Raw genomic sequence first — 27,661 nt, forward strand, 5'->3', positions numbered from 1 at the left:
CAACATTTACCGAAACAAAGAGCCAACACCCACCCTGCCCTTCGGAACCCACCTTGCTTTGTAAGTGGTGGGAAGCAGACACACAAGCAAAACTCTAAGGTCAAAATGTTATAGGACTTTTTTTTTCCTCCATGGCTGCCTGTGGTTCTTGGTCACGCCCCTTCAAAGAATGATGAGGTAGACCAGAGGGATGGGCAGCAAAGCAAAGTGTATTGAGCAATAGCTAAAGGATAGTACCTCCCTGAGGAGGGAGGGGACCTGAAAGGGTTGCCGTGGGAGGTTTTAAGTTTAGGGGGTTTTAGGGGCTTCTTAGCAGGCTGTTTTAATGTGATTAACCCTCCTCACGCCTGTCATCTAATCAGGATTTTGTCACATGGAACAGGAGGGAGGGATCCTTGCAGGGCGGGGCGGGAGGGGGTGGGGTAAAACCCTTTTTTTTAAGGGTAGTTTTCTGTTGTGGGTGCCTGGGTGGCTCAGGTGGTTAAGCATCTACCTTCAGCTCAGGTGCTGATCTCTCATTCCTGGGATCGAGCCCCACATTGGGCTCCTGGCCCAGGGGGTGTCTGCTTCTCCCTCCTCCCCCTTGCAGGTACTATTTCTCTCTTTCCCTCTCTCACTCTCTTTTTTTCTCTCTCTCTCAAATGAATAAATTTTTTGAAAAGGGGGGGTGGTTTCCTCTTAGGGCGGGGTTCCCTTGTCTCTGTCTGCCTGCCTTCCAATTATCCTACATCAAAAACATCTTCTGGGGGCACCCGAGTGACTCAGTCACTGAGCATCTACCTTCGGTTCAGGTCATGGTCCCAGCGCTGTGGAATCGAGCCCTGCATGAGGCTCCCTGCTCCAAAGGAAGCCTGCTTCTCCCACTCCCACTCACCCTGCTTGTGTGAGAGGGATCTCTCACTGTGTCTCTCTCCTTCAAATAAATAAATAAATAAATAAATAAAATCTCTCAAGAACCCAGAAGAGAAGAAGGTAAACAAGAAACTAAGGAAAGCAAAAAGCCCTTAGGACAGAGATTTTCAATCTCAGCTGCATATTTAAATCTTCTGGGGCACCTGGGTGGCTCAGCTGGTTAAGCCACCGCCTTCTGCTCAGGTCATGATCCTGGAGTTCTGGGATTGAGTCCCATATCAGGCTTCCCCTGCTCCACAGTAGCCTGCTTCTTCCTCTCCCTCTGCCTGCCACTCCCCCTGCTTGTGCCCTCTTGCCTCTCTCTCTCTGTCAGATAAATAAATAAAATCTTAAAAAAAAAACTCATCTGGGAAGCCTTAAGAAAGAATGTCCATCCGCAGCCCCACAGAGACACTGAATTGATTGGTCTGGGGTGGGGGTTGGTCTTGGGTGTCTTTTTACAAGTTCCCCAGGTGATCCTAGTGTGCAGGTTGGGTTGAAAATCCTGGTTTAGGGTCTAGCATCAGCCTAAAAACTTTCTGTAGTCCCATTTTTCTACAAGGCCTGGTAGTGTTCAAATTAGGGATCTGTCTTGGTATACCAGTATCTATCTGCATGTTAAAAGTTTACTTCCTTGAGGGAAGTAAATTGACCATCTACCCACTTAATGTTAATGGTTCCTCACACCCAGTTGAGTTCCAGGTCAATGAAGGAAGGAAGCTGGGGAAAGGGGAGTAGAGAACGTTAGGGAGGGGACCTGGGCAGGGTGTGCCCCAGTCACAATTCTAGAGTCTAGGACAATGTTTTTAACTGAGCAGCCCAGATCATTAAATCTAAACTTCCATCAGCTGAACAGCCATAGTAAACCAGTTGGGGACCACTGGTATATGGGGAGAAAGTCACCAGGAAGCAGACTGGTAATGACAGAAGATACTGTTGGGAAACAAAGTTTTCCCCCACCCTCTTACGTTAGATCATTGGGCCCTGTAAATTAAAGAAACAAATGACATGGGTGCATGGGTGGCTCAGTGGGTTAAGCCGCTGCCTTCGCCTCAGGTCATGATCTCAGGGTCCTGGGATCGAGTCCCGCATCGGGCTCTCTGCTCAGCAGGGAGCCTGCTTCTTCCTCTCTCTCTGCCTGCCTCTCTGCCTACTTGTGATCTCTCTCTGTCAAATAAATAAATAAAATCTTAAAAAAAAATAAATAAAGAGACAAATGACAGCTTAGCAAGAACAAAGACGGAGTTTAATCATGTACAAACAGGGGTGTACACACACACACACACACACACACACACAACATGACTGAAAGAGGAGCTGGAATTTGGTGCTTCTATGCCACTAAATAGAGAAAGGAGAGGGGAAGAAGATACTCTTGAAAAGAGCCAATGACTTCTTAAAAGGGGAAGTAAGAGAGAAAGGGCACTTACAGGAAAACAAATGACTTTGGGGAAAGATCAACAGGCTCTTAGGAGAGCAGATGGGAGATGTGATATGGTGACAACTTCTGTTTAGGTGGGATGCTGACTTTTAGTCTCTAGCGATAAGACTTCCATTGTTGGACTTCCATTCCATTTTCCATTGTTGCTCCCAGGGAGCGGATTGATGATGATTGGGTTAGAACGGTAGCAGAAGATGCCATCCCACAATATGCCACTTTGTCATAAGGATTATTTTGAGCTGAAGGCAACTGAGAAAAAGCAGAGACAAGAGAAATTCTCTGGGGCACCTGGGTGGCTCAGTGGGTTAAAGCCTCTGCCTTCCACTCAGGTCATGATCTCAGGGTCCTGGGGTCGAGTCCCACATTGGATATCGGATTCTCTGCTCAATGGGGAGCCTGCTTCCCTTCCTCTCTTTGCCTGCCTCTCTGCCTACTTGTGATTTCTGTCAAATGAATAAATAAAATCTTTTTTTAAAAATAATTTAAAAAATTAAAAAAAGAGAAGTTCTCTGTCCATTCGCTATTTCCCTAAAAGCAGAACATAAACTTACCAAGGTGTCCATCCTCTCTTCTCTACCAGTAAGGATAAAACTTCATCACAGGGGACAACTGTAGACCCCTACCAGCTCAGACATGGCCCCAGAGGAAGCCACTTCACAAGATTACTAACTGGCCCCTACCTTCCACTAATCTCCCCCATGGATTTGCCTCCCCACGACTCACTGCCCTGGAAACTCAGCCTTTTTCCTTTGTCTTGCCATTTTTTTTTTCACTTGCATGTGGAATCTAAAAAGAAAAAAAAATGAACAACAACAAAAAAAGGGACTCAAATACAGAGAACAAACTGGTGGTTGGGGGAGGGGGAATGAATGGCATAGGGAAAGGGGATTAAGAGGTACCAGTTTCCAGTAGTGAACTAAATAAATCACAAAGATGGAAAGCACAGCTAAGGGGATAGAGTCAATAGTATTGTAATAATGTTGTACGGTGACAGAGGGATACACTGACCGTGAGCAATGAGCAGTGCATGTAACTGTCCAGTCTCTAAGTTGTATATCCCAAACTAATCTAACATTGTCACTTATATTTCAATAATAAATAAAAATTATAAAATAAATGTAATATTCTTTTTAAAATGCTGCAGGGCCAAGTTCTAACCCACTTCTTTGAGTTACTAATCACTGAGTGCCTGCCTCCCCACTGCCCCCAACCCAGTGTCCGTAGGTGATACTCCCACTAACAAACTATTACTTGTTTTTCTCTTGTGTATCCATCTTTTGTCAGTCCAGTTGACAGGGCCCCAGACAATGACCCAAAGATGGGTAGAGGAAAAACAGTGTTTCCTTCCCTTCAAGTTCTTTTGAGGCTCTGCTTTTAGGTGGATAAGGCAGATCAGAAAAACAAAGAAACATACAAACACAGCAACCTATTCTCAAACAACTTGAGTTCCAAAGGGTTTTGATGTCCCAGTGGTGAATTCTGAATCACTTCAACATGAAACCCTTAACTTCTGTGAGACCTGGGCTTTTTCACTAGGAAAATGATAAAAAATGTCTTTTTCCCCTCCTATTCTCCAGTTCTCCAAGATGGCAGCCCTGGGGCCAGCTTGGGGCCAGCTCTAATGGGCCAGGCCTTTTCACCTTGCCGCCATGGATAACCAGCTTCTAGGAGGGGCACAACCAAGTCAAAGCAGGAAACTACCCTCTGCTCCCCCTGTCCCTCCCCCACCAAAAAGTTTGGAAAACAAAAGGGGAGAAAGTTTGGAACCTACTTGGTTCCAAGTACCTCCATGGTTAGGAAAACCTTTTTATACCTACAAATAAATATGTAAATGTGTAATAAATACCTCTGTCATGAATTATAGTCCATTAGGAAGTTGAAGTTTGGGGACCTTCTCAGTCCTTACCATGTACTCGTCACCCCACCATCCCCACAGAGCGCATCAGCAGGTCTTCAGACTGAGAACAGCAGTTCTTCGATACAGTCAATAGTTTGGACCAGTGGTCACCAATCATCATGGGAGGCAGAACTGGAAGAGCCTTTTGCAGTGCATGTCTAAGAGTCCACATGCGAACGTGTACTTTTCCCAATCAAGAAACTATCGTGTCGGATTCTGAAAATTTTTTGGAGTTATAAACATGCTCTGGTTTATACCCATCAAAATAGCAAATTTTAACAAAGAGAATAGAATCAGATGTAGACAAGGATGTGGGGAGACACAGCTGACACAGCTGTGGGTGCTGGTGTGCACCGAGGACTCATTCTGGGGAGCGACAGGCACATTCGGCATATTCAAGTACATATATGGGCGTCGTGCCCTGGCATCTTGGGAACAGGTCACAGGCATTTGCTAAATTGTTCGAGAACATTCAGTTCTGCCAGAAAAATGGGAAGGATGAAATTCAGAAGGCGTTGAGTACAGATGGATAGGACACAACAGACAGACCAGAAGATGGTACCGGGAATATAGACAGAAGGGGGTTGAAGGAGCAGAAGATGGGAACTATTCCTGGTATGTTACATTTCCCCAGGGGCACAGACTAGTTATGAAACTAGGTATACACAAAGCATACAAGACATCTGATACTCATGATTTTGATGGGGCTTCCCACTGCTGACCCATTCTGCCCCCGGGGTCCTCTGCCAGAGAAAGTCCAGGGCTGTTCGTCAGACTCTTGGTGAGTTAGAGCTGGGTCTGGCCCACTATTCCTTTGACCCTAATAGAACAAGGGCACCTTCTGTCTTCTGGGCCCCTTGCTCAAACCTCAACCCCTGCCGGTTTAATTCACCCTCAATAGAAAAGGCTAATGTCAGGGAGAGAGAGAGAGAATACAAATGATATGAATACCCAGTTAATGTAGCAAACATTTTTCTTTTAAAGATTTTATTTATGTATTTGACAGAGAGATAGAGAGAGAGCACAAGTACACAGAGCGGCAGACAGAGGGAGAGGAAGAAGCAGACTCCCCTACTGAGCCAGGAGCCTGATGCGGAACTCGAGTCTGCTTGTTCCTCTCCCTCTGCCACTCCCTCTTCTTGTACTCTCTCTCTCTCTCAAATAAATAAATAAAATCTTAAAAAAAAAAAAAGAAAGAAAGAAAGAAAAGGAAAGGAAACAGAAGAAGATTGAAAGCCCAATGTCACTTAAGAATGCCAAAGGCACACGTCTGTGTGTACACACACGGGTATCTGCCTGTAGTTAAGGATACATAGTGAACACATTAAAGGGGGTGCCAGCAGGGGTATGAACAAGAAGAAGGTAAATGTTAGGCAGATCTTGAATGCAAGGATCTTGTCACTGTGCCAGGCCCGGAGCAGAATGGTTGATTATGCCCTCAACGGGGGTCCGACAAAACAGAGCTGGGGTGGGAGTCCATCTCTTGGCTGAAAAGTTGGAGAATCACATAAATCTCTAGAAATACGTAGGAGCTAGAGAATGCCACATCTAGAATTCTTGAAATGCATTAATAAAATCAGTTTATAAGGGTCAGAGACAAAATATCAACCAGGGCAAACTTGGAAGCGAGGTAGAAGCGTCCTTTCACCATCGACAAAGAGATGCCCTCTGTAAAGGAGGTGTGGGCTTGGAACCTTGCACAGAGGAGCATTGGAGGCATGATTGGTCAGCATATATACCTGCCTTGCTCCCATCCCTTCCTTGCCCACAGCCTCTGCTGCCCAGGGGGCCATGTCTCATACCATGTGACCCTGTCCCCAGCCCTTGGTCACAGATTTTCTGGACTGGGTGGGCCCTAGCCCAAGAGTAATCAGCACTAGCCTGTTAGGTTCTCTTTAAAATGAATAGGGGGGCACCTGGGTGGCTCAGTTACTTAAGTGTCTGCCTTTGGCTCAGGCCATGATCTCAGGGTCCTGGGATCAAGTCTTGCATGAGGCTCTCTGCTCAGCAGGGAACCTGCTTCTCCCTCTCCCTCTGCCTCTTCCGCTGCTTGTGCGCTTTCTCCCTCTGTGTCATATAAATAAATAAAATCTTAAAAAATAATAGTGATAAGCTGACCAGCTTGGCTCTCCTGGACTGAGGGGACTCTGTCTCCAGACCCTGAACATGGAAGAGAGATATCACTACCAGAGGAGTGACAGCTGCTGCAGGAAAGTCATGAATTTGGGCAGGAGAGACTAGGGTGGGTCTCAGGCAGGCCAGAGTTATGGGGAACCAAAACCAAGGCCAAGGAAGAGAAGGGCATGGTGGGGGCGGGGGGACGTAGAAATATGCAGACACTGAAAACATGGCTGGGTTACTTTAGGAGTACAACGCAGAGCTGGGCTTACACACTGAATTCTTACAAGGGCCAGGCAGGGGACAGACCCAGGGTAAGATCAGTGGGGCCCATAGAGCCCAGTCTGTCCAAAACGCATTCACCCAAAGTGGCCAAGAAAAGGACCCTCAGGGTTCCAAAGTGTTGCGTTTTCAGAAAAGCTGGGAATCAAGGATTTAGAAGAGAGCCTTCCAATTTTTGGATTGACGATTTTTTTTTTTTGCTTTTATTTAGGAAACACTGGACAAAACGTGTCCATGGATGGAGGATGGTAAGCAGTGAGCTCACAGAGGCCACTGCCCCTCTCCTGGCGAGACGGATTCTTCCCGGTGAATTCCCTAGAGATTTTTGTCTCCCTTATCACTCCTTCCAGATCCTTTGACCCAGCCAGTTTTTCTTGTAAACATCAAATCTAATAACCTGGGCGGAGGGGTGTTTCCCGGGCTTCCCCAGAGCTTAGGCAAAGCCCCGTCTACACTACTTAATTTCCCCTCCATTCCTGCGGTCTAATCTTGATTTCTGAACACTTTGATCTCGATGGGGTGCCGTGATTAGGGAAGAACCCTGCCTTCTTCTCAGGGCTGGGCTGGCAGTCTGCTCTTTGTGACTTCTGAAAGTACTAGGCTAATAGGGACCATCCCCAAGAGACCGGCTGCCTCACAGTATCCCAACAAGTCTGGTGTCCCCGTCTGAAAAGAAGGTGCTAGAAGTGTCCCCAGCATGGGTATGAAGTCTGTCTGGAAATCTTTGGGTCCCTGTACCCTGGGGGCCTCCCATCTCAAGGAAGGACTTGCTTTAGAAAGCAGAGACCGCCTCAGAAAGGTCACCTTCACAGACGGGTGGCATCACGACGTGGAGAAAATTGTTGGCTCAGCTGCCTTTAAAACACACTTTGGGTGTATATTCTTTTTTTTTTTTTTTTAAGATTTTATTTATTTATTCGACAGAGAGAGATCACAAGTAGGCAGAGAGGCAGGCAGAGAGAGAGGAGGAAGCAGGCTCCCCGCTGAGCAGAGAGCGCGATGTGGGACTCGATCCCAGGACCCTGAGATCATGACCTGAGCCGAAGGCAGCGGCTTAACCCACTGAGCCACCCAGGCGCCCCTTGGGTGTATATTCTTTATAGAATGTCCTAAGGACAAAAATGCCTCCGAGAAATTTAAATCTGAGCTCCTTATTGGTATGGTTATTTTGAGACATTATAGGTATATTATAGGATAAAGCAAATGATTCTGCTAAAGTGGTTAGGAGACAAGAATTTTAGCCTAAGAGGACATTTTAAAAATCAAAGAAGTTAAGTAACCCTCTGGAATCTTAATGTTGAATTGATAATATCAGCATAAACTTATAAATTTTCATTGAAATTAAAAAAAAAAAGAAGGTCATCCTCAGAGGTCCTATTGTCATCAGTCCCTGCCACCTTCAACATGTATGTGCCTCTGTGTGTGTGTGTGCGGTTCCTGCTTCATTCCTTAACACCTGCGGCTTGCCTGGGAGGAAGGAGGGACCGAGGCGAGCCCCGTGGCCCCCAGCCACACTAGAATGTGGTAAACAAGGCCTGTGTGTCGCAATCATGGGGCCTGTGACAGGGAGGTCAGAATGCAGGGCTGGAGTGCAGAGCCTAGGAGGCAAAGGGCAAGGAGGAGGCCTGGTGAGGAAGGGACAGGGACTGGCCCAGAGGAAGGGAGCTGGGAGAAGAGGAAGAACCCGTGGGTGAAAGCAAGACCCTGGGAAGGAGGCACGGAGGGAAGAAGGGAGAAGGGAGAGGGGAGAGGCAGAGGGAGATGCTGTTCTGTCTCCAAGGCCAGAAAGCAGGCAAGAGTTGGAGAGGTCCAAGTACAAGGCGAGGGGCAGACTGGGTTAGTCATCAGCTTTTAAGCTGCTCAGTGAACCGTGGACCTCAAGGCTGACTCCCTGCGTGCCTTCTAGGAGGGTCTGCCTCTCTTGCCCCTTAGACCCCAGCCCCAACCCCTCAAGGGAGACAACTCCAGGGCAGAGATCTCCTTCTGCAGGCTGACACTCCCAAACAGCAGGGCTGGAGCCCTGTCTCCTCTCTAAGTATCCCTGGTCCCTGGGGTCGGGGACAGTGGGAAGTCTAGACCACAGGACCTCAGGCACTGGTTTGCCAGACAGTCTTTCGGGCACTTCACAACAGTTGCCTCCTGTACCCTCATGACACCAGGAGGGGTAGTTTCCCCATATGACATCAAAGAGGGGCTTCCAGAGGGGAAGTAATCGGCCCAGAAGGCATCTGAAGCCTGGTCCACCGCTCAGTGCACTCTGAGCTTTACTGAGGGTCCCTGTTTTTAGGACTGGCATGCAGCAGTGAGAGACAGTCCCAGGTCTCAGGGGGTTTCTGGTATTTTAGAGGGGAAGACAGAAAATGCAAGAAACAAATAGAGAAATTGAGCTAATGACAAAGAGCATACAAAGGTCGTCGAGAGGGGCAAGCATGTGGGGGGTGGGCGGCTGCTACTTAGGCTGGGAAGTCAAGCGAGGCCTGGGCCCAGCTGATGTCCCTGCCCAGTAGACACCCAGGAGCTGGGAAGTGGGAGGTCCTCCCGCACAGAGAGAACACAGTGAGCATGGAAGCCCTGAGACCAGGCAAGGCAAGGGAAGTAGGCAGCGATCCGACAACTCCAGCCTCATGGGCTTTGGGAAAAGGGGCTAGGAAGCTGCAAGAAGGAATAGAGGAGGTGGGGAGTGGGGCAGGGAGACCAAGCAGGAGGCTGGTCCACAGACATCGTGGGCTCAGAGATGATGGGGCCCATGGTAGGGAGGATAGATGGGATCCAAGGTGTGAGGGACTATGGGGATGAACAGCGTGGCCTGAACTGGATATGCCAGGGAGGGAGCCGAAAAAAACGGGGAAGCAGAATTTGACCCTAAACCCAAGCATTTTACCACTGACAGAGACTTTGTCTTTTTCTCCCTTGTCCCTCATTGGCCAGGACAGTGGTGGGTACATGGTAGGTATTCAACCAACTCATCCATGTTCTCAGCGAATATTTATTGAGCACTTACTATATGCCTGACTCTGTCCTAGGCACTAGGGATATACCAGTGTGCATGGCAAAGTCCTTGGCCCCTTGGAGCTTATGCTACAGAGGGAAAGGGGATGTGTGTGTGTGTGTGTGTGTGTGTGTGTGTGTGTGTGTGTGTGATTGGTGACTAGAGGTTTTAGATGTGGTGGTCACGGTAAGCTTCCCTGACAAGGTCATCTCTAAGCCTAGATCTCAAAAGAATGGTGAGGCAGGGAGCCTTACAGGTTTCTATTTTGAGGAAGTACATTTCAAACGAATTTTTTTTAAATGATTTTATTTATTTGACAGAGATAGTGAGAGAAGGAACACAAGCAGGGGGAGTGGGAGAGGGAGAGGCTGGCTTCCCGCTGAGCAGGGAGCCTAATGCAGGGCTCCATCCCAGGACCCTGGGAACATGACCTGAGCCCAAGGCAGACACGCTCAAGGACTGAGCCACCCAGGCACCTCACGAAGTACATTTCAAACAGAAAGCAACAAGTACAAAGGCCCGGAGGTGGGGGAGTGCTTGTTGACTGACCAGTAGATCTGTTACTTCAGTTGGTTGATTTATTAACCAACTGATCTATTACTTCAGTTGGTTGATTTATTAATCAGCACCTGTGTCTCTGCCTTGGAAGTCTCTGAGAACAATGCCTCGGTCTTTCTCACCAAACAAGAGTGGTCAGAAGGGTGGAATGGGAGTCACTTCTTCCTTTCCTTAGGCCATCCCTTTTTCCAACACCGGCCTAGAAGCAGAGAACAGGTATTGAAGCTGTCACAATGCCTGGAGGAAAGGCAGAGAAAGTCAAGGAACAGGGGGCTAGTTCTGTGCTGTCCCCATGCTATTTCTGCTTTTAATTCCTGGGGAACCCACCCCCTCACCCCACCCCCCGACCCTGCCCCTGCTGTAGCCCCCAATGGCATGGGGAACTCCTTGCCTCTCCAGATGGTCATCTCCTGGAGAGTTATTTGCCTCTCTCACCATCTCAGTAGGAATTAAGTGTACCCCAAGGGGGTGCTGTGCGCCCACTTGGCCCCAAGCCCTGGGCACCAAGGTAAACTCCGGGATTCTAGAATGTAAAGGACCAGCCCAGGTGACCAGCTTCCAGACTTGTTGCCTGGTTCTCAGCACAAACTCCACCCAGACTCCTGGCTGTGCCCCCGCCTTCCTATGACAGTAGAATGACAGTCACTTCCTCCTTATGATTTCTAAGCCATTTCTCTTCTCTAGCAATCTTGCTGATGAGACATGTTCTAAATTCCACTGATTCAAGATTTTCTGTTCTTACCAAGGAAGCATAACAGGCAATGTATCCCCAAACATGCCTGACCACACATGGAATCTTAGAAGGCGTGCAAACACACACGGTGGGGGATGGGTCAGCCATCCTGACAGTTCTTCCTAATTTTGAGTCCAGGCACTCCCCTCTGGGTCAAGTGAAATTCTTCAGGTCCCAGAAACCCCAGAAAGTCCCTTCCACAGAGCATCCTAGGGCTCTGGAAAGGGCACCCAAACAGAGCCAGGTCCTCTTTTCCTGTGTGAGGCCCTCCTCTAGAGCCTAGGAAGGAGAGCCTGGCTTCTGGGGCCTGCAAGTGGAGGAGAAGGCCGGTGAGAGCCAGGGAGGAAAGGCCTCCCCTCCAACAGAGGGGCCTACCTGGCTGGGTCTGTCTGGACAGCTGTCCTTTGCTTAGCTCAATGGTTCTCCTTTCATGGCTCCCAGACCAGGAGGAGCCATAGCCCCCAGTTGGAAACACACACACACACACACACACACACACACACACACGGTGGGGTCTTGCCCTCCACCTCCTCCATCAGAAATTTGGGGGTGGGGCCCAGCAATCTGAGTTTTAATAAGTACTCCCCCACCCCCACCAGTGATTTTGGTGCATCAGCGTGGGAAGAAGTGAAACCCGGACTGGGATGAGCAATTATGTCCAGCTCTCCGCTGGACTTCAACCTGCGAGGCTTTGAGTGACTTTTGTTTTCTCCTGTTCGCCTTTTCAGTGGTCCCTAGGGCCAGGAAGTAGCCAGTTTGTATATCCCCCTTTGGGGGAGACAAAACCGATGCAAGGACTGCCCCCAGAAAGTTCCACTACGTTTATACTTACTGCGGGCCTCGGAAGACCCCGACCTTTCACAGATGTTTTATTTATTGACCCTGCCTCAGAGACGTTACACAAGCGGCCCAAGGCCACACAGCGGGTGACGAAGGCAGCAGAGCCCGGGCGCGGACCTCGCCTCTCTGGACCTTACCGCCCCCTCCGGACAAGCTGGGACTGGAACCGGCTCGTGTGGCGCCGGGCTGGCCCTCCCTTGAGGAATCAGAGCCCCAGGAGTAGTCGCCCCCCTAGGTTCAGGAGCAAGGAAGTTAACTCCCGGCGTCGAAGTCAGCCGGGTCAGCTCTCCCGCGAGGGCCGGATCCTCCTCCCTCAGACTGGAGGGGGGGGGTAGGGGGGATGGGGGGGCGGGGGACCCTAGCCGGCTCAGGCCTGGTCCGCGCCCCCTAGTCCGGAGCCCTCCCTCCCAGCCCCTGCCCCTGCCGGGGGGCTCCTCTGGGCCGCCAGCGCTGACTCAGCGTAAACCGAGCCGCAAAGGGCGGCGGGGCCAGACGTGCCCGCCCCGGGCTCAAGTGCTACGCTTTGATTGCCCTGTCCCTCTCCCCCGCCCTCCAGCCTCTCTGCCACGCCCCCGGGGAGAGGTCCAGACCCAAAGCAGCGGCGGCCGCGGAGCGGCTGGAGGGCGCGAGGAGGAGCGCGCGACCGAACCCGGCGCAGCATGACTGCCATCGCCGTGCAGGTAACCCCGGGGACCAGGCGGGGCGCTGAGCCGGCTGCCCCCGAGCGCCCCGAGGCTCTGCCCCACCGGGAGGCCGGAGGGGACTTTGCGCGGAGCACCAGACGTAGCCGCGCGGGAGGACAGGGGTGCCGGGAGTGCCGGGTAGTGCCAGCGCTCTGTTGCGAGCTTGAGGGGCTCGGAGGAAGGTGGGCCGGAAGCAACCTGGGGCCCCCACCCTGAACCCCCCATGCCCTCAGCCCAGTGCTACTCCTGCGCGAGGTCTCCTGCGGTCCCGCAAGCCCCCGTGGCTCCCAAGCTTCTTGGAGTAGATTTTTCTACTTCTTTTTTGGGGTCACCTGTAACCGTGGTGAGCCTCACCAGAGCCTTTTTAAAAGGGAGGGGTGCGTCTGGGATGGAGGAATGGGCACAGTCCGCTTGCAAAGTGAGGCAAGTCTTCTGTAACGTGAGGATGCGTCTCCGGAGAAGCGGGCACTTTCTCGGGCAGGGGCTAGAAAGCCCACCTCCCAGACGCGTCTCGGGGGCTGGCGCGGGGACGCACTCTCTGCTGCGCGCGGATACTTTATTAATAGAGAAGGCTGTAGCGAGGGGAGGTACCCGCATCCCCGAAGGTTTGATTTCTCAGGCTGATGAAAGATGGTTTAGTTGGCTGAGAACCTACCCGTTCCTGCCCCCTTCCTCGGGCGCGCTGCTGTCCAAAGGCAACTCAGTGGCGGGACAGCTAAGCTACCCTGAGAGCGAACTTCTCCGCCGAGGCATTTCACCAGCTCGCCCCGTCTCGAGTCTTCAGGCGGGACAATCCTAACGATGGGAGAGGCTCGTTGACTTTGCATGCAGATGCCCAAAGCCCCGCACCCCAACACTGACTCTGGTAGATGCTGTTCTGCCCAGTTTATAGACAAAATAACTGAGGCTCAGAGGTGAATTAGCCAGCCCATTGCAGCCGGCTGAGCGACATAATTGAGATTCAAAGCAGGAATTCTTGGCTCCGAATCCTACTTGCCCTTTCTGCTTTTTACTAGCAGGAGAAACCCTACCCACCAGTCACCCCCCACCCCAAACCCCATCTAGCTGGGACACAGCATCCTGTGCCCTGGCGAGAGAGAGCAAGTGCTTCCTCTTTGTTCTGGATCAGAACCTTGTGTCTTCAGGGGGAGCGTCTGGGACGGGCCCTGGGGAGAAGGGGACCCACAGCGAAGGTTGGGACTAGGTGTGGTTTCTTCCCTCCAGTAGCTCCGTGGTCCACTGCGGACAGAGACTTGTAAACAAGGATTCAGAAGACCTGTGAGGAAGTGAGTGCTAAATTAAGAGGTGCAGAATGGACTGGCTGGATTAACAGGGTGGGGCTTTGCGTGCTGGGCCCCGAGGGGCCAGAAGACTGGGAGCAGGGGAGGGACCTCGCTAGCGCATGGAGAGACAGGGAGGGCCATGGATAGGGGGGCATACAGCATAGGCTGCCCCCTGCAGGGTGGGCGCACTGGACGCTGCCCCTTGCAGACGCTGATTGTGGCTGCTCTTTTCTGAGCCCCTTAAAGCTGTGCCAGGGGCCGTTTTTAGCTCTTGTGATAATTTCTTCCTGCCCTACCCAGAGGAAGACCGCTGTATCTTCCTTTATGGTAAGAAAACCCCCAAGAGAGGGGATGCATGCATGCCAGAGCACAGACAGCAAAAAGCAGGCTCGATGGGTCTGTGCAGGCCAAGTCTTCAGGAAGCTGGCTAAGACGTTTCTGGTTAATAATGGTGAGGGCTTGACCTGGGCCTGTACAGAGGTTGTTGAGGATGTGAGCAGGGCCTGTGGGGTTGAGGGGAGCCGGTGGGGTCCTGGGGTATGGAGGAAAAGAAGACCTTGCCATTGGACTCAGTGGTGCAGGAATATTGAGTGACCCTGTCCTGAACATAGAATCATTCGGGTTTAGAGATGGAAAAGAGAAACACATTTTTTCGCAGAGGAAAAGAGATTTAAGTGCCTTGGCCAAGGTCCCACAGCTGGAGGTCGGCAGGGCAGGGGCAGCTCTAGACAGCCTTGATTCCCTCTTGTCCATTGGCCCTCGGCTGAGCACACTGCTGCGAGCTGCCCTCCGGGAGGAGGTTTCAGGCCCTGGGTCACTGCAAGTCTGAAGAGGGGCAGGACGGAATGAAAACTCCAATATGCATTATTCTTGTTGCTCATATTATCAGAGGTCCCCAAGTACCTTTACATATGTGATCTCATTTAATCCTTGGGAGTTTTCTAGGTGATCAGAGAGTTTACAAGAAGGCCTGCACAGAGGTGGGAGGGGAAAGAGATGAAATGACCTGAGCTGTTTTCTCTTTGATCTCAGTGTGGTGTCTGAAGGGTTGGAGACTAAAGTCCAGTCTGTGCCCAAGGCAGGTGGTGCTGAGTGGGGCACAGAACATACCTGTTTTCTGGGTCCTGTGTCCTGTGTTTCATGACTTGATTGGGGTCTTGCATCTGGGGCTTTCCCATCTCCCAACCTTACCAACCGACTTTCTAGGGGCCTCTCCTAACCCGGCCAGGTAACTTCCTGGCACTTGGTCTCCTGCGGGGGTCACCAACTCCATTTTGTAGATGAGACACCTGAGGGCCAGAGAGGCTCAGAGAAACACTATGGGCAAACCCAAGAACAAACACCTTTAATGGTTTGTAGACACAGAAGTTTCAAGATTTCCTTAGTCTGTTTCTTAGCAGAAAAGCCGTTTGGTTTGGTTTTGTTGTTGTTGTTTTCTGATGCAATTCAACACAGACTCCTAGGCTCCCAGTGTCTCCAGCAGGTAAGAAGGGCCTGTTGTGGTTGAAGTGGGGAAGCAGTCCTAGCTGGCCCACTCAGCGTCCTCTGGCCCCATCTCAGCCCCCTGGAAGCCGCTTAGGAAGCAAGGGGTCCTTGTTGGAGAACCACAGCCGACTCCACTGGAGTGTTCTTTATAACGTGCCAGGCTGCCTTTGTGTGGGGTGTGAGTTAGGGCCCTGACCCTGCTTTGGGCATCCCTCTTCACTGTCTACTACTTTCCCTCACCAGTCGTACTGAGCCCCTAACACAAAGGCCCCCATCACTGTGTGTTGGGTCACTGTGTTGGCCGGATGCATCCCACGCCCTGTACAATATACAGTTTTGCAGGCAGCGTAACGGTTTTTTTACTGTGATTTAGGTGAGTGACGTGGGGGAGGTCATCTGACCTCTGCGTGACATAGTTTCCCTCCTTACATACCCCCGGTGGAGCTCCCTACTCAACCAGTCTCACAGGTTTGAGTAAAATAGGGCCCTGCTTTGGTAGAAGTGATGAAAGCAAACCAGGTCCTTATTCTTTTATCCCTCGGGCTGAAATTAGCAGTGACTCTTGCTCAGGTGGGCAGGTTAGCCACCGACCTGATGTTCCTGCTGGGGCTGTGACAGCAAGAGTCTCCTTGGAGCATGGCTTTGCTTTCTGTTACCACCGATTGCTTTTGGAAGCCTCCATTCATACATGGTATAGGGAGCACACTGTACGTAGTCCCTGTCCGGTTTCCCCGCGCATGACTCCCCGCTTTGCTTGCCTCCCAGACTGGGCTGTCGCCTGGGTTTCTTCCATATACGCTGTAAAGGGGGGGTAACTTATGACCGGGCAGGAGACTCATTGAGAGAGAGCTTTGGATGGCGGGGACAGTGGTGGCGATGACTGTTCATTCATCCTGCGGCTCCACTCAAACGCTCACTGAATGCCCAGGTCAGGCTCTGCGCCACAGACCAGGGATGCCTAACTGGGGGGCCCTGCCCTCTTGGAGAGCACAGTGTCTGCATGCAACAGGCAATATATAATCAGTACAAGTCAGAAGGGAGTGGATGACTGGTGGTCTGAACCGTGAAGAAGACAGAGCCCCTGACAGGAAGAGACCTGGTTTGGGTGGGGTTGGGGAGGCAGGAAAGCTCTCTGTGAGGAAGGCACATTTCTACAGAGACACGAAGACTGGAGAGAAGGAAGTAGCCTGGAGAAAAACCTTTTAGGTGGAGGGGCCAGTAGGTCTGAGGAACAAAGTTCTAGGCTTTGTCATTCGGTCTGGGTCTTTGGGTCTGTCTTTGGGTCTGCTATGTCTGAGCAAAGGGGCCAGGAAGAGTGTGCTGGGGAGAGAAGTGGGAGAGGGAGGCAGGGCAGAAGCAGGGCTTGTAAGCAGTGGTAAGGAGTTTGACTCTTTGCAATATTTTTCTTCTTTTGCTTTCTGTTTGGGGATGGAACCCATACCTGTTGGTGTCCCAGGGCTGTGAGATAAGGGACACCTCACTGGATGCCTGGCCCAGTTTGCCAGAAGGGAGGGGCAGGTGCACCCTTCAGGGCTGGAAAGAGCCTCAGCGACCTCTCCACGCCCAGAAGCTACTAGACAGACATACTGATTGACAAACTCTGGGTGGGGTTCAGGTTCAGGCTGGACAAGACTGAAGGGCAAAGTGCAAACATCATTTTCAGTACTGAGGAAAACAAGGTAATAACATGGAGTCTGGTACGTGCAGAACCAGCTGGGTGGAGATTAGGGTAAAACTGAAGTGTACTGGGAAGTCCTGGGAGAAGGGGAATGTAGCTTGTATTAGCATGCTAATTAAAAAAAAAATACTAATAATCCGGTGCTCAGATTCTTGTTTTGTGTACAAAGAAACCCAGGGGGTACTGCAAATTCAAGGTCACACTAGCCTGGCCTGACAAGTTTACTGAATTCAGAACTGACTAGGATCTGCCAACCTGCTAGTCAATGGAATTTGGGTCTCTTATTTGTGGAGATCATTAAAGAAAGGTCAGGGAACTTTTCATGCCTGATGAATAGTTGGGACATTTGGTGCTTCTAGGTCTTGAATGGAGGACAGGGAGCAGGTAGAATGGGGGAAAGCCTCCCCAAGGAGGTGGGTCTTTGCTGAAAGGCAAGGAGGAGGGGGGACAGAAGCTACTTGCAAAGGTTGGCATTCTGGGCCTTGAAGGCAACTACAGCAGAAACTAAGGCTTTGGGAAGCTGGGGGCATGGACAAGAGTTTTTCCTGAAGAGGTTGGAGGGGTGGAGCAGGGCCCTTTTCCTGACATGCCCTCCATGATGTCTTCCAGGCCCAGAGGCTGCTGGCCCAGAGGAGGCCCCAGCGGCCCTTCTTGGAATCCTTCATCCGGGTCCTCATCATTGTCTGCGCTGCCCTGGCCTTGGTCCTCTCCTCTGTCTCCATCTGCGATGGCTACTGGCTCTTGGATGGAGACCACCTCTTCGGGCTCTGGCACTTCTGCACTTCCTCCAACCAGACGGGGACACACTGTCTCAGAGACCTGAGTCGGGCACATGTGCCTGGGCTGGCCGTGGGCATGGTCCTGGCCCGCAGTGTGGGCGCCTTGGCCGTGGTGGCTGCCATTTTGGGCCTAGAGCTCCTCATGGTGTCCCAGGTGTGTGAAGACCTCTACTCACGGCGCAAGTGGGCCATGGGCTCTGTCGTCCTCCTCATCTCCTTCATCCTCTCCTCCGGAGGCCTCCTGAGTTTCGTGATCCTCCTCTGGAACCATGTCACGCTCACTGGCTTCACCCTGATGTTCTGGTGCGAGTTCACGGCTTCCTTCCTCTTCTTTCTGAATGCCATGAGTGGCCTGCACTTAAGCAGCATCACCCACCCCTGGGGCCAACCAAGGAAATTTTAGGCCCCCCTCCTAAATCCGAGGACTTTGGTTTCTGCAAGAAAGTGTGGTCAAGATGGGACTTTCCCAACAGGAGACCTCCGGTGGGGGTGGAGGGAGCGGCGGGAGGGTGGGGCAATGACCTTGAAACTGCTGTCTCTCAGCCAATAACCTTTCGGGTGGTTGGCCAGAATCAGCTTAGCAGCCTTTGCAGCTGGCCTGCGGGGGCCAGAGGCCAGGATTGTGCTTCCGTGCCCCCAACTGCCCAGGCATAGCCAAGTTAGTAGGATGTTGGTTTTAGAAAAAGTAACACTTTTAAAAAACCCTTTTCTTGAATCCTTCTTCTCAGGATGAGAATAGATTTGCAAGCAGCATGGGAACTGGTACCTGGGCTGGCTGCAGAGCTAAGTGTGGCCCCTACTTGTTTTGTTGACTCTGTGCCAGGATACGGGCTCTGGGGTCTCCTGGGGCTGCCCAGAGTGGATCATTCCTCCAGCAAAGTGTATCTAGGCGGTGCCTCAGACTTTCTTCACCAGCTCAAAGGGCCTTATGGGCACATTTCCCTGCTGTAGCTTGGTCATGGCAGGGATGCAGAATTCAAGATTCCCTCGATTTCTTGCATATGCTGGGTTTTCAAACCATTTGATGCGATTTGAACCCTGCCCTTCTGGTTGGGGGGGGGGGGGTGCATAATCCTTGAACAACTGGAGCTTCCAGCAGCCAGCTATCCCGTCTGGGAATCCTTCCCAAACCCTTCCAGCAAGCTTCCCAGGACAGCCCTCTAGCGTTCCAATACTTCCCATAGCCTCCTCCAGAGGCAAGGGTGTGTGCGTGTCTGGCTTTGATAAGGGCCAAGACGGCATCAGGTGCCATTTTTTATTCCAGAGCACATTTCCAAAGAGCACGTATCTGGGCCTGTCGAACTCCGGAGGGGTGTGGGGGCGTCAAGGGGCCTTAGCAGGCCTTGAGTAATGATTAACAGCCGTCCTGGGAATGAGTGAGGGTGAAGGGGACCAGTGGAGATTTCCATCCTCACCCTCAGATGTGCATTTCTGGGTAACCAGTTGCCCCCTTTCCTGTGTCTTTTTTTCTGCCCCCAGAGCTGGGGTTTCTGCCTTCAGCCATTTCATTCCACACTAGTGCCTTCCCTCTGCACCGGATCTGCTCTGGCGGCTACTCCTACCATGGATTTTTGGTCTCTGCCCTGCCTTGATCATTGCAGGCTCCCCTTCCTCGGCTGGTGCTCCTGTCCGTCTCTTGTGGGTTTTTAAAAAACTTTGATTCCTAAATATATATGGAGTCCATGGAGGTCACTGTAGAAAGGTGTCACGGGCCAACCTGTTTTTCAGAGAGTGGAACTCATCAACCAGACGGGCTGGGTTCTCTGCCCTGGGAAATAAGCATCTGACTTTTTTCCTTCCAGGAGTGTTCACCAAGCGCAAAGGGGTGAACTTCTTGTCTCTGTGGTGGGGAGGTGCAGAGATGGGAAGCCAAGGCCCTAAGTGGAACGGCACTTGTCCATGGTCACCCACCAGCAAGATGCCTTCTCTATGTTGAGGCTTCTGTCCAGAATGCTTTCCCCGCCGAACACTGGGAGGCTTTGTTTTATAAAAGGGTTCAAATGTTCAGTTCACTTTCCTCCTTAACATGGTTGGTGGGGAGGGAGTGCTCACAGTGAAAAGAACTGAGATCCAGAGAATAAAGGGGAGATAGATCTACATAAGACAGGAAGACAGGCCCCTGTCCCCCGCCGAGTGAAGAGACAGATGGAACCTCAGAGCAGGGATTTGAAACCAAAGGCGCTAGACTGAACTGCAGCCTCTTCTTGCTGAGTATCTCAGGCAAGTCATGGGACCTTGGTGAACCTGTTTCTCTTTTCTGCCCCATGGGATCATGTTCTATTCCCAGCTCTTCTGTCCCATGGAATCATGTCCCATTCCCAGCTCTTCTGCCCCCAGGGCTATAGATAACTGAAAGCAGCAGGAGGAGAGGGGTGCCTTGTACCATGCTAGGCTTACTAAGGAAGCTGGGGGTCTTGGGGCTCTCTTGGCCTCGCTGACTTGGTCAGATGAATTTAGTTGTCTTGAGGTTGTAGGGTCCAAGCTACTAGGCAGGTGAGTTGTAGGGAGGGTCCACCTAGGGCCAAGGGTCTTCCATTTCTCCTGTTTCCTGCTCTTTAAACTTACCCTGGAAACTCCAGGAAGGAGTAGGGAAGTGAGTGGGAGTGTCATCCTTCACTTTTGTCTCAAGGGCCAAAAGAGTGGGCAGTTACAGACCAAACCTGTCCCAGCTACCATTTATTTCCCTGTCTTCTTCTGGAGCCCTGACTTGGGCCCTCTTCCTGCCCCATGTGTCCTCATTCCTTTCAGTTCTAAGGAACCTTATCAGCAGAGCCCCCTGCCCATCCCAAGGCTCAGGGGAGGTGGATGGTTGGTCACAGGAGAAAGCAGGTGATGTCTGCTGAGAAGACGGGTCCGGGACTGTCCCGCAGCAGTGTCTGGCCTCCTCTTGACCCGCCTTGGCGTCTGTCCCGTGGATGGCCCTGCTCCAGACTCTCAGATGACACTGTTCCTGCAGGTGGCCCGGCTCTGCTCTGGGATGCTGGCCTTGGTGCTGTGGGCGAGGCCACTGGAGCCGTTGCTGAAGGAATTGCTGAGAGCCATGGGGCGCAGTAGGGACTCACGAAGGTGCCACTGGCGCCACTTTTTCTGAACCTCCAGCTGCACCTGCCCCAGAGACCAGACGTCAGCTATGGAGATAGACACCCAGGTCCTTGGGACGGGCCCTGCCTCTCCTGCCCAGGGGGTCCTGCCTTCCCCTCTCCCACAGGCCACTCAGATGGGCCGTTTCCAGCTCCAATGTCCAGTATGGATCAAGGGCCCCTCTCTCCTCTGGACACTTCCTCCACCTGTCACCTTACAGCGTGTGTCCTGACGAAGGGGCTTTGGGGTGGTCTCACAAATTCTAGGACTCCCAACATCCAGATCATCATCCAGGACAAGGGGACCCATTCTCATACAGCCACCCTAGCTCAGACCTTATCTGGGGACCCTGGAGTTGCTCTCTGGAACTGTCCTTCACAGTCCCCAGCTGTAACAACCCAAACCTTTGAAGCCAGGCTTCAGGCTAGACTTTCTGGAAAACAAGATGTTCTTCCCATTCAAGTGTGGCGAACCAGATAAATGGTCAGCTGTTACAGGAAAGCCTGCCTTGGGTGAGGCACTATTTGACTAATGTGGGTTACATGGCTTGTGTGTGTCCCCATCCAACCGAAATGCTCTGGGTTAGGGCAGAGACCTCAAGGTTAAGTGTGCAGCCCTCTCAAGGAGTCAACACTCCTGTGAGGTTCGGTGAGCAACTGAGTGTCAGAGATGGCATTGTTGAGTCTCTCATTTAACAGATGGGAAGACTGAGGCCCAGAGAAGGACAGTGAGCAGGATCCCCCATCAGGCAAGCAGCAGAACAGTCAGGAGCCTGGATTTTTGTTGGGGTGCCTGCACTTGTCTCTAGTTCACGGACTCGCTCAAAGATAAGAATTGCCTTGTTACACGTTAAATGCTTGTTAAACATTTTCAGGCTCCAACCCAGACATAGAATCCCTCTTTTGCAGAATTAGAAATAGGGGCAGGGTGGGGAGGAGTAGGGCCCAGCAATTGTTTTAACTGGGCCTCCTGGTGCTTCAGGGCTCCTAGGAAGTGAGCTCTGGAGACCCAGGCCCCCCCCAGCCACACATCCATCTCTCCCCACCACCCCTTCCAGGGATCTTCTGAGCAGGAATCCCGAGGCTAGGGAGCTCCTCCTTCCAGGCAGCCGAGCTCACTCACCTCCCCGTTGAGGAAACAGTAGAGGACCGCCACCACCAGGCCCTGGAGAGGGGTCAGAGGCAGCGGGGGGTCAGGGGAGGCCCTCCAGCACCCGGCCTCCTCCCTCCAACCTCCTCCCATGTCCTCCACTTGCCAGTCCCAGGCTCACTTCCAGCACTCCAGAACCTTCCCACACCTCTCACCCCCGGTGGTGGTGGTGGGGGGGGGGGTGGCTGGGACTACCTCTTCTTGGGTCGCCATGGTGCCCCTGGCTGTGCTGGCTTCATCGGGCTCAGCTCCTTGGGGTGGGGCTTGGGTCCACCCTGGTGGCCTCGAGCACGTGGGATTTCAGAGAAGCTGCTAACGGGCCCGTGGGGACTGGGCAAGTCACCTGAATTAATAAGGTGGGCCATCTGGGAGAAACAGGGAGAGGCGGCCCCTCTTGTGCACCTGTCCCTCAGGTAGGGGGTGGGGCCAGCCCATGGGACACCCTGTGCCCCCTGTGGGTGGGCTCATTTTCCAGATAAGCTGGAAGTTGGGACATGGGCAACAGTTCAGACTGAAACACGGATGTGTGAGCGTGATGTCAGGACCAAGCCCAAGTGTAGATTCTGACCAGTGAGGAGTGGGCTGTGACTTTTCTGCTTACATCACCTTGGCTAGGGGCCCTGAGTCTGTATATACTTTACGGGGTAGGGGTCAGTCCCTGTTAGGACCCTCCCTCCCTAGTACCCGGAGCTCCTGTTTTCCCAGGAGTACCTTCCCCTGTCCCCCAGTCCTGGCATGGAGCTCTGCCAGGGCAGGGACTCTAGTCTTGAGATGCAGGATTGGAGGCCCCGAGGCCTGCTGGGGACCATAAGCCATGGGCAGGGTCTCTGCAGTGCTGGTCCTGCTCCCCACCTCAGGGACCCTCCTCCAACACCTCTGCCCACCCTTCTGCCGTGAGGGTTCCCCAGCTGGTGAGCACCCCCCCCCCCCCCGACCCGGGTGGCCTAGCTCTGACCTCAGGAGGCCCTAACACCCCCTTCCGAGTCCCATCCAGGCCCTGAGTCCAAATGTCTGGGGATGATGTAAGTATACCAGCTTTGAAAACTCCTAGATGGTTCTAATGGGCATTCCCAGGTGGAAACCACTGTCTAGAGGGCGTGGAAGGCTTTGAGAGGCAGCCTGGCCTGCATACTTGGGGGGTTCTGGGTTCCAGGTGCTTCATTTAGTCCTTGCCAAAGTCCTAACAGGGAAGACCCCTGTCTCATTCGGGAAGAAACTGAGTCACAGGGGTTTCAGCAGGACAGGTGCTATATGTGCTCGGCCAGAGCTGGTGGTCGGCTGCTGGCTGCGGGGGCCACCTCTCACCAGGCCCAGCGGTACCCGGGCCTCCGAGGTCCTGGGACACATTTGCACAGTTCAGGTGAGGGTAGGAGCCCCGAGGGAGGGAAAGTTAGTTGTGCCCCAAGTATCCACAGGCCAGCAAGTTTAAGAAATTCCAGTTTTTATACAACTGTTAAAAAATGAAGTCTTGGGAGAACTTTAATGACGTGAAGAAATGTTCACAACAGTTAAGATAGAATTAGAACAAGCAAGAGAGAAAAAAACACACACAGTGTGGCCTCAGTTGAATGGGCTGTCCTTGTGTGTGTGTCTTCCTGGGTAGGAAAGAGACTTAGAGCTTAGATGTGAACCCACCATTACTTTAACCAGTTATTTCTGGGGTCATGAGATTACAGATGATTTTTTCTTTCCTTTTTTAACTATTCCTTATTTTTCAGATTTTCTACAATAAGTATTATTTCTACAGTCAGAAAAAGATCAACTTTCTGGAAGCTTCTGGAAGCCTGTGACAGTGATAATATATGGTGGTTCTGTGTGTGTTGCTCTTTAAGCCACTGTCTTCTAGAGATGCATATTAGAATATTTACATTTGAGTAAAACCATCCCTTTGATGTGCTTAAAATCATGGGGGAAGGTGTGAAGGGAGCAGATGGAGACAGAAATGGAACCAGCTAGGCCTGGAGTGGGCAGTGGTCCCATGGGGTTCACAACTACTCTCTTTGCTTTAATATATGGGAAACATTTTCTATAATACAGGGTTTTAAATATATATAAAATATATATTATAAATATTTTAGATATTATATATAAAATATTTTAAATTTTATTTTATGTAGTATATAAATATATATTACAAATATAATTATAAAATATATATTTTAAAATATTAAAAATATAGAGAATATTCATGTATAATATATAATAAAGTGGTATATATATTTGTATGTGAACAAATGTTAAAAAAATGTCAAAGATCCGTTTCCTGTGTAAACATTTCTATGGGAACATTGGGAAGGCGCTTTTGATTTTCTCTCAACAAATCATTTCCTTAGAAGCCAAATGGCTTTCACTGGCAGGCCTGGGCCCCAACCACCAGCCCCAACTCCAGGGGACAGGAAGTACCCTTTCTGTGTGGGGAGGCAGACCTGAGTCTCCGTGCTCTCAGTGAGATTACTACCCATTTCTGGAAGCCAGGTCGAGGTCTTCCATTCCTGTGGACCTGGAACCCCCACACCTGCTAAATGGGCCATTGTGTGAGTCCAGCCTCATCACACAGTACAGGAGCAGGTGGGCCTGAAAGCTCCTTGGTCCAGAAACAAAGATTACCCAAGAGGCTGGGTTCTCTGGAGGCCTGAAGCCCTGGCAGGGAGTGCTGTGCACAGGAGATGCCCAGTGAGGGCAGAGGGGACAGCCCTGGAGTGGGGTCTGAAGGCAGGGTTAGGACAAGACTGGACTCCACTCAAGAATGTGCTCCCAGTGATGGGTCCTTTCTGGAAAGTGAAAGGAGGGTGACCCTGACAGGACCCCCTGACCCTGAACCGAATTCAGGGACTGAGGGAGACTCTGAGCCCCATCCTGAGACCAAAGCCTACCCCCCTGAGAGGACTTTGCAGGATAATCAGTGTTGTTGAGGACAGGCTGGTTTCTTGAGGAAAATCCCCCAGAGAGAAATTTCTCTCAGGCCCCAAAGCCTATCATATGTAGGCTTTCCCCAAGAATTAGCTGTTCCCATTAACAAATATTGTAAATCTTGGAATGGATTGCATTTCTGTCTTTGCTTTGGCTACTGAAAAGCTCCAAACCAAATGTATGACCCATCTCTCCTGCCTTCATAGTACTCTATTGAATTTGAATTTGCTTCTCTGTCTGAACTCAATTTTGACTTTTATTTTTTCACTGATCCTTCATCTTTTTTTTTCCTCTATATGGTCTTCCTGAAAGCTACATCGTATTATCTTTGGAAGGAGATAGCTATGAGAGTGTAAACAAATAACATTGTGAAGTTTGGGATTCATGTGAAGACTCCTTCTGTCCAAACGTGTTTACTATTTTTCTGGTGGTGGTGGTTGTTTTTACCCTTTGTTTTTGAAGCCTCACAACATCTTTATGAATCAAGAGGTCGGTGATTTCTGCCCTCACTCTCCTTTTTTTTTAAAGTAGGTTTTCATCTTTGACATGTTGTGTGTGCCCATAGTTTCAAAGAGTCCAGTGATTCTCCTCAGGAAAGGAGTGCTGCCTCGGAACGGCCCTGCCCCCATTTCCTGTGCCTCAGAGACAGCTACGTGGAATTCTCTAAGCTGCTTCTGAATAATATGCTGATGCTGCTCCTTCTGGATTTTTCAGTTTGGGGCCCTTTCACGGGCTTCCCAGAATGAAGAGGAGGACCTTATCCTCTTTCAGATGCCCTCCCTCCCCCATTCCCACAATGCTCATCTTCCTGCCCTGCTTTTTGATGGTTCAGCCATAGCCCTCTGGTAATGTCATTTTGATTTCCTACACACCCTTTTTGTCTTCCCTGGAGTCAGTCTCTCTCTCCTTAGTTTTATCTCCCACCCGCTAGTTGACTGGTAGAGGGGACTTGGGTCCCACTCAGGGTCCCACAACACAGTGAGGTCCTGCCCACCTCCTCCTGTGTGGGTGCCCAGTGAGGCTGGACCCTTCTGGGGAGACCTGGCTTGCTGTCTCTATGGCTCCCGTTTCTCTCGAAGGAAAGAGAGAACTCCTGAGGGTCACAGTCCCCAAAGCTTACCTGGAACGAGCCAAGGGCCAATTCGAAGAACCACTGGACCTCGATGGCATCCTCCGGGGAGAAGGCGAAGATGATGTAGTGGACTCCAAAGAGGGGGATCAGCAGGAGGGTGGACTTGGCCAGGCGCCTGCAGACACAGACCTGCTGTGGTGTCCTGCCCCTCCCCATGGGCGCAGCTCGAGAGCCCCACCTGCCCCACTGCGGAGGCCAGCAGCGGTGCCCCAAACCTTTGCGGTTTTATCTTTTATTCTGGAGAATTTCCAATCCCCACATACTCATCACCCAGGGCCAGCCCCCTACACTTTCTGATCACGCACCCCACCAGGAAAAAAAAAATGTGAACGCCTATCCAACCAAACAACTTTATTATTTGTAAATTACATGCATGTGTCATTGAACCTATTATTCACAAAACCAGCATTTTTTTTTTTTTTGATAATACATATCCATAAGGAGACGTTCTTTCATTTTCTTCCCAGATCCCAGATTAGGATTGCTAAATTTAGCAAATAAAAATACAGGATGCCCAGTTCAATTTGAATTTCAGATAAACAACGGATAATATTTTTTGAAAAATATTTTGACGAACACCATTTGTTGTTTGTCCCAAATTCAAACTGAGCTGGGCTTCCTCTATTTTATTGTGGGCTTCCTCTATTTTATTCCTCTATTTTATTGTGGGCTTCCTCTATTTTATTTATTTTATTATAACTTAACTTGATCCTGGATGCCCAGCTCTACCGCACTGTGGAGCCCACTGCCCTAAAGAGGTTCTGGAGAACCTGTCACCAGGCGGTCCAGGTCACTGCCAGATTCTCAAAGCTCAGAACATCACAGAGAAAGTCTTCACTGGACACCGACTGGCCTTTAACAGTTCTGAATTACATCTCCCCCACCCAAATTCATCCACTGAAGCCCTAACTGCAGGACCTCAGGCTCCAGAACTCCGAGTAAATAAATTTCTCTTCTTCATGCCATCCCGTGTGTCGTGGTTCTTTTGCTACGGGGCCCTACCGAACTAATACTGCTTCTCCCTTTAACATCTTAAAGGTTTTAAAGTATTTTTGGATCACACATCTTGATAATCTGATGAAAGCTAGCACCTTTCTCCCCTGAAAAACACACAGACCTATACACATTTCTCTGATTTTGGGTCCCCGAAGCCCATCGTTAGACTCTCTAGCATTGCCCCAAACACAGATCTCTGCTCCCTGGGATCCTGAGAGATTTCTTACCTTCCGGCCACGGGGGCAGTGTCTAAGGCTTTCCCCTGGAACCCACTCCTCCCCACCCTCATTCCCAACTACATCATAACCTCCTTGGAACTAGGGCCAGTTTTGTAAACCATAGGCACTCGTAAATACCTGCTGATTGACTGAGCGGGCCTCCGACTTTGCCCTTCACTTACTTATAATGGTTCACTTCATTCCCTCTGGTTTCTTGGGTTCTAAGTTTTCTCATCAGGATTCTTAGAATGTTTATAAAAAGGATGAAGTTAATCTGTAAAACACAAGAGGGAGGAGGGGCTGAAGGTGATTGCCACCTCTCCTGGCCTTGACCCCTGGCCCTGAGGCCAGAGAAGTCATTGCAGACCACACCTGGGATTACACATTGCTGAGACACTCCGCCCTCCACCTGGCCCCAGAGAGTTCCGGGGGAACAGGCTGTCTGAAGGTGATGTCTGACCCAGCATCCGCGCCTATCCCGGGCTGCAGGAGCTCTAAGGGCTGCTAAGCTGTGGCAG

At 51.1% G+C, this 27,661-nt stretch overlaps 2 protein-coding genes across 8 annotated transcripts in view; one reads left to right on the plus strand and one right to left on the minus strand.

Annotated features, from left to right (window-relative positions):
* Positions 1 to 12,318: 12,318 nt before the first annotated feature.
* TMEM37 (transmembrane protein 37) lies at positions 12,319 to 19,664 on the plus strand. Its single transcript, XM_059394456.1, has 2 exons — positions 12,319 to 12,429; positions 17,488 to 19,664. The coding sequence occupies exons 1-2, from the start codon at positions 12,409 to 12,411 to the stop codon at positions 18,058 to 18,060; spliced, it is 594 nt and encodes a 197-aa protein (XP_059250439.1). The 5' UTR covers positions 12,319 to 12,408; the 3' UTR covers positions 18,061 to 19,664.
* A 654-nt stretch (positions 19,665 to 20,318) lies between these two features.
* Positions 20,319 to 27,661, minus strand: part of SCTR (secretin receptor) — an 87,018-nt gene continuing 79,675 nt past the window's right edge. For 6 of the 7 annotated variants that reach the window (XM_059394455.1, XM_059394454.1, XM_059394449.1 and 3 more), the window contains 4 exons: positions 27,326 to 27,417; positions 25,918 to 26,044; positions 21,861 to 21,902; positions 20,319 to 20,762 (listed from right to left, as the gene is read on the minus strand). In XM_059394455.1, coding sequence (XP_059250438.1) covers positions 20,592 to 20,762; positions 21,861 to 21,902; positions 25,918 to 26,044; positions 27,326 to 27,417 — 432 coding nt within the window. In that variant the 3' untranslated portion in view covers positions 20,319 to 20,591. The remainder of the gene's footprint in view (positions 20,763 to 21,860; positions 21,903 to 25,917; positions 26,045 to 27,325; positions 27,418 to 27,661) is intronic. The other variant, XM_059394450.1, reaches the window with a different exon arrangement.

This window comes from Mustela nigripes, chromosome 3, assembly GCF_022355385.1.
Source record: "Mustela nigripes isolate SB6536 chromosome 3, MUSNIG.SB6536, whole genome shotgun sequence".
NCBI classification, from domain to species: Eukaryota; Metazoa; Chordata; class Mammalia; order Carnivora; family Mustelidae; genus Mustela; species Mustela nigripes.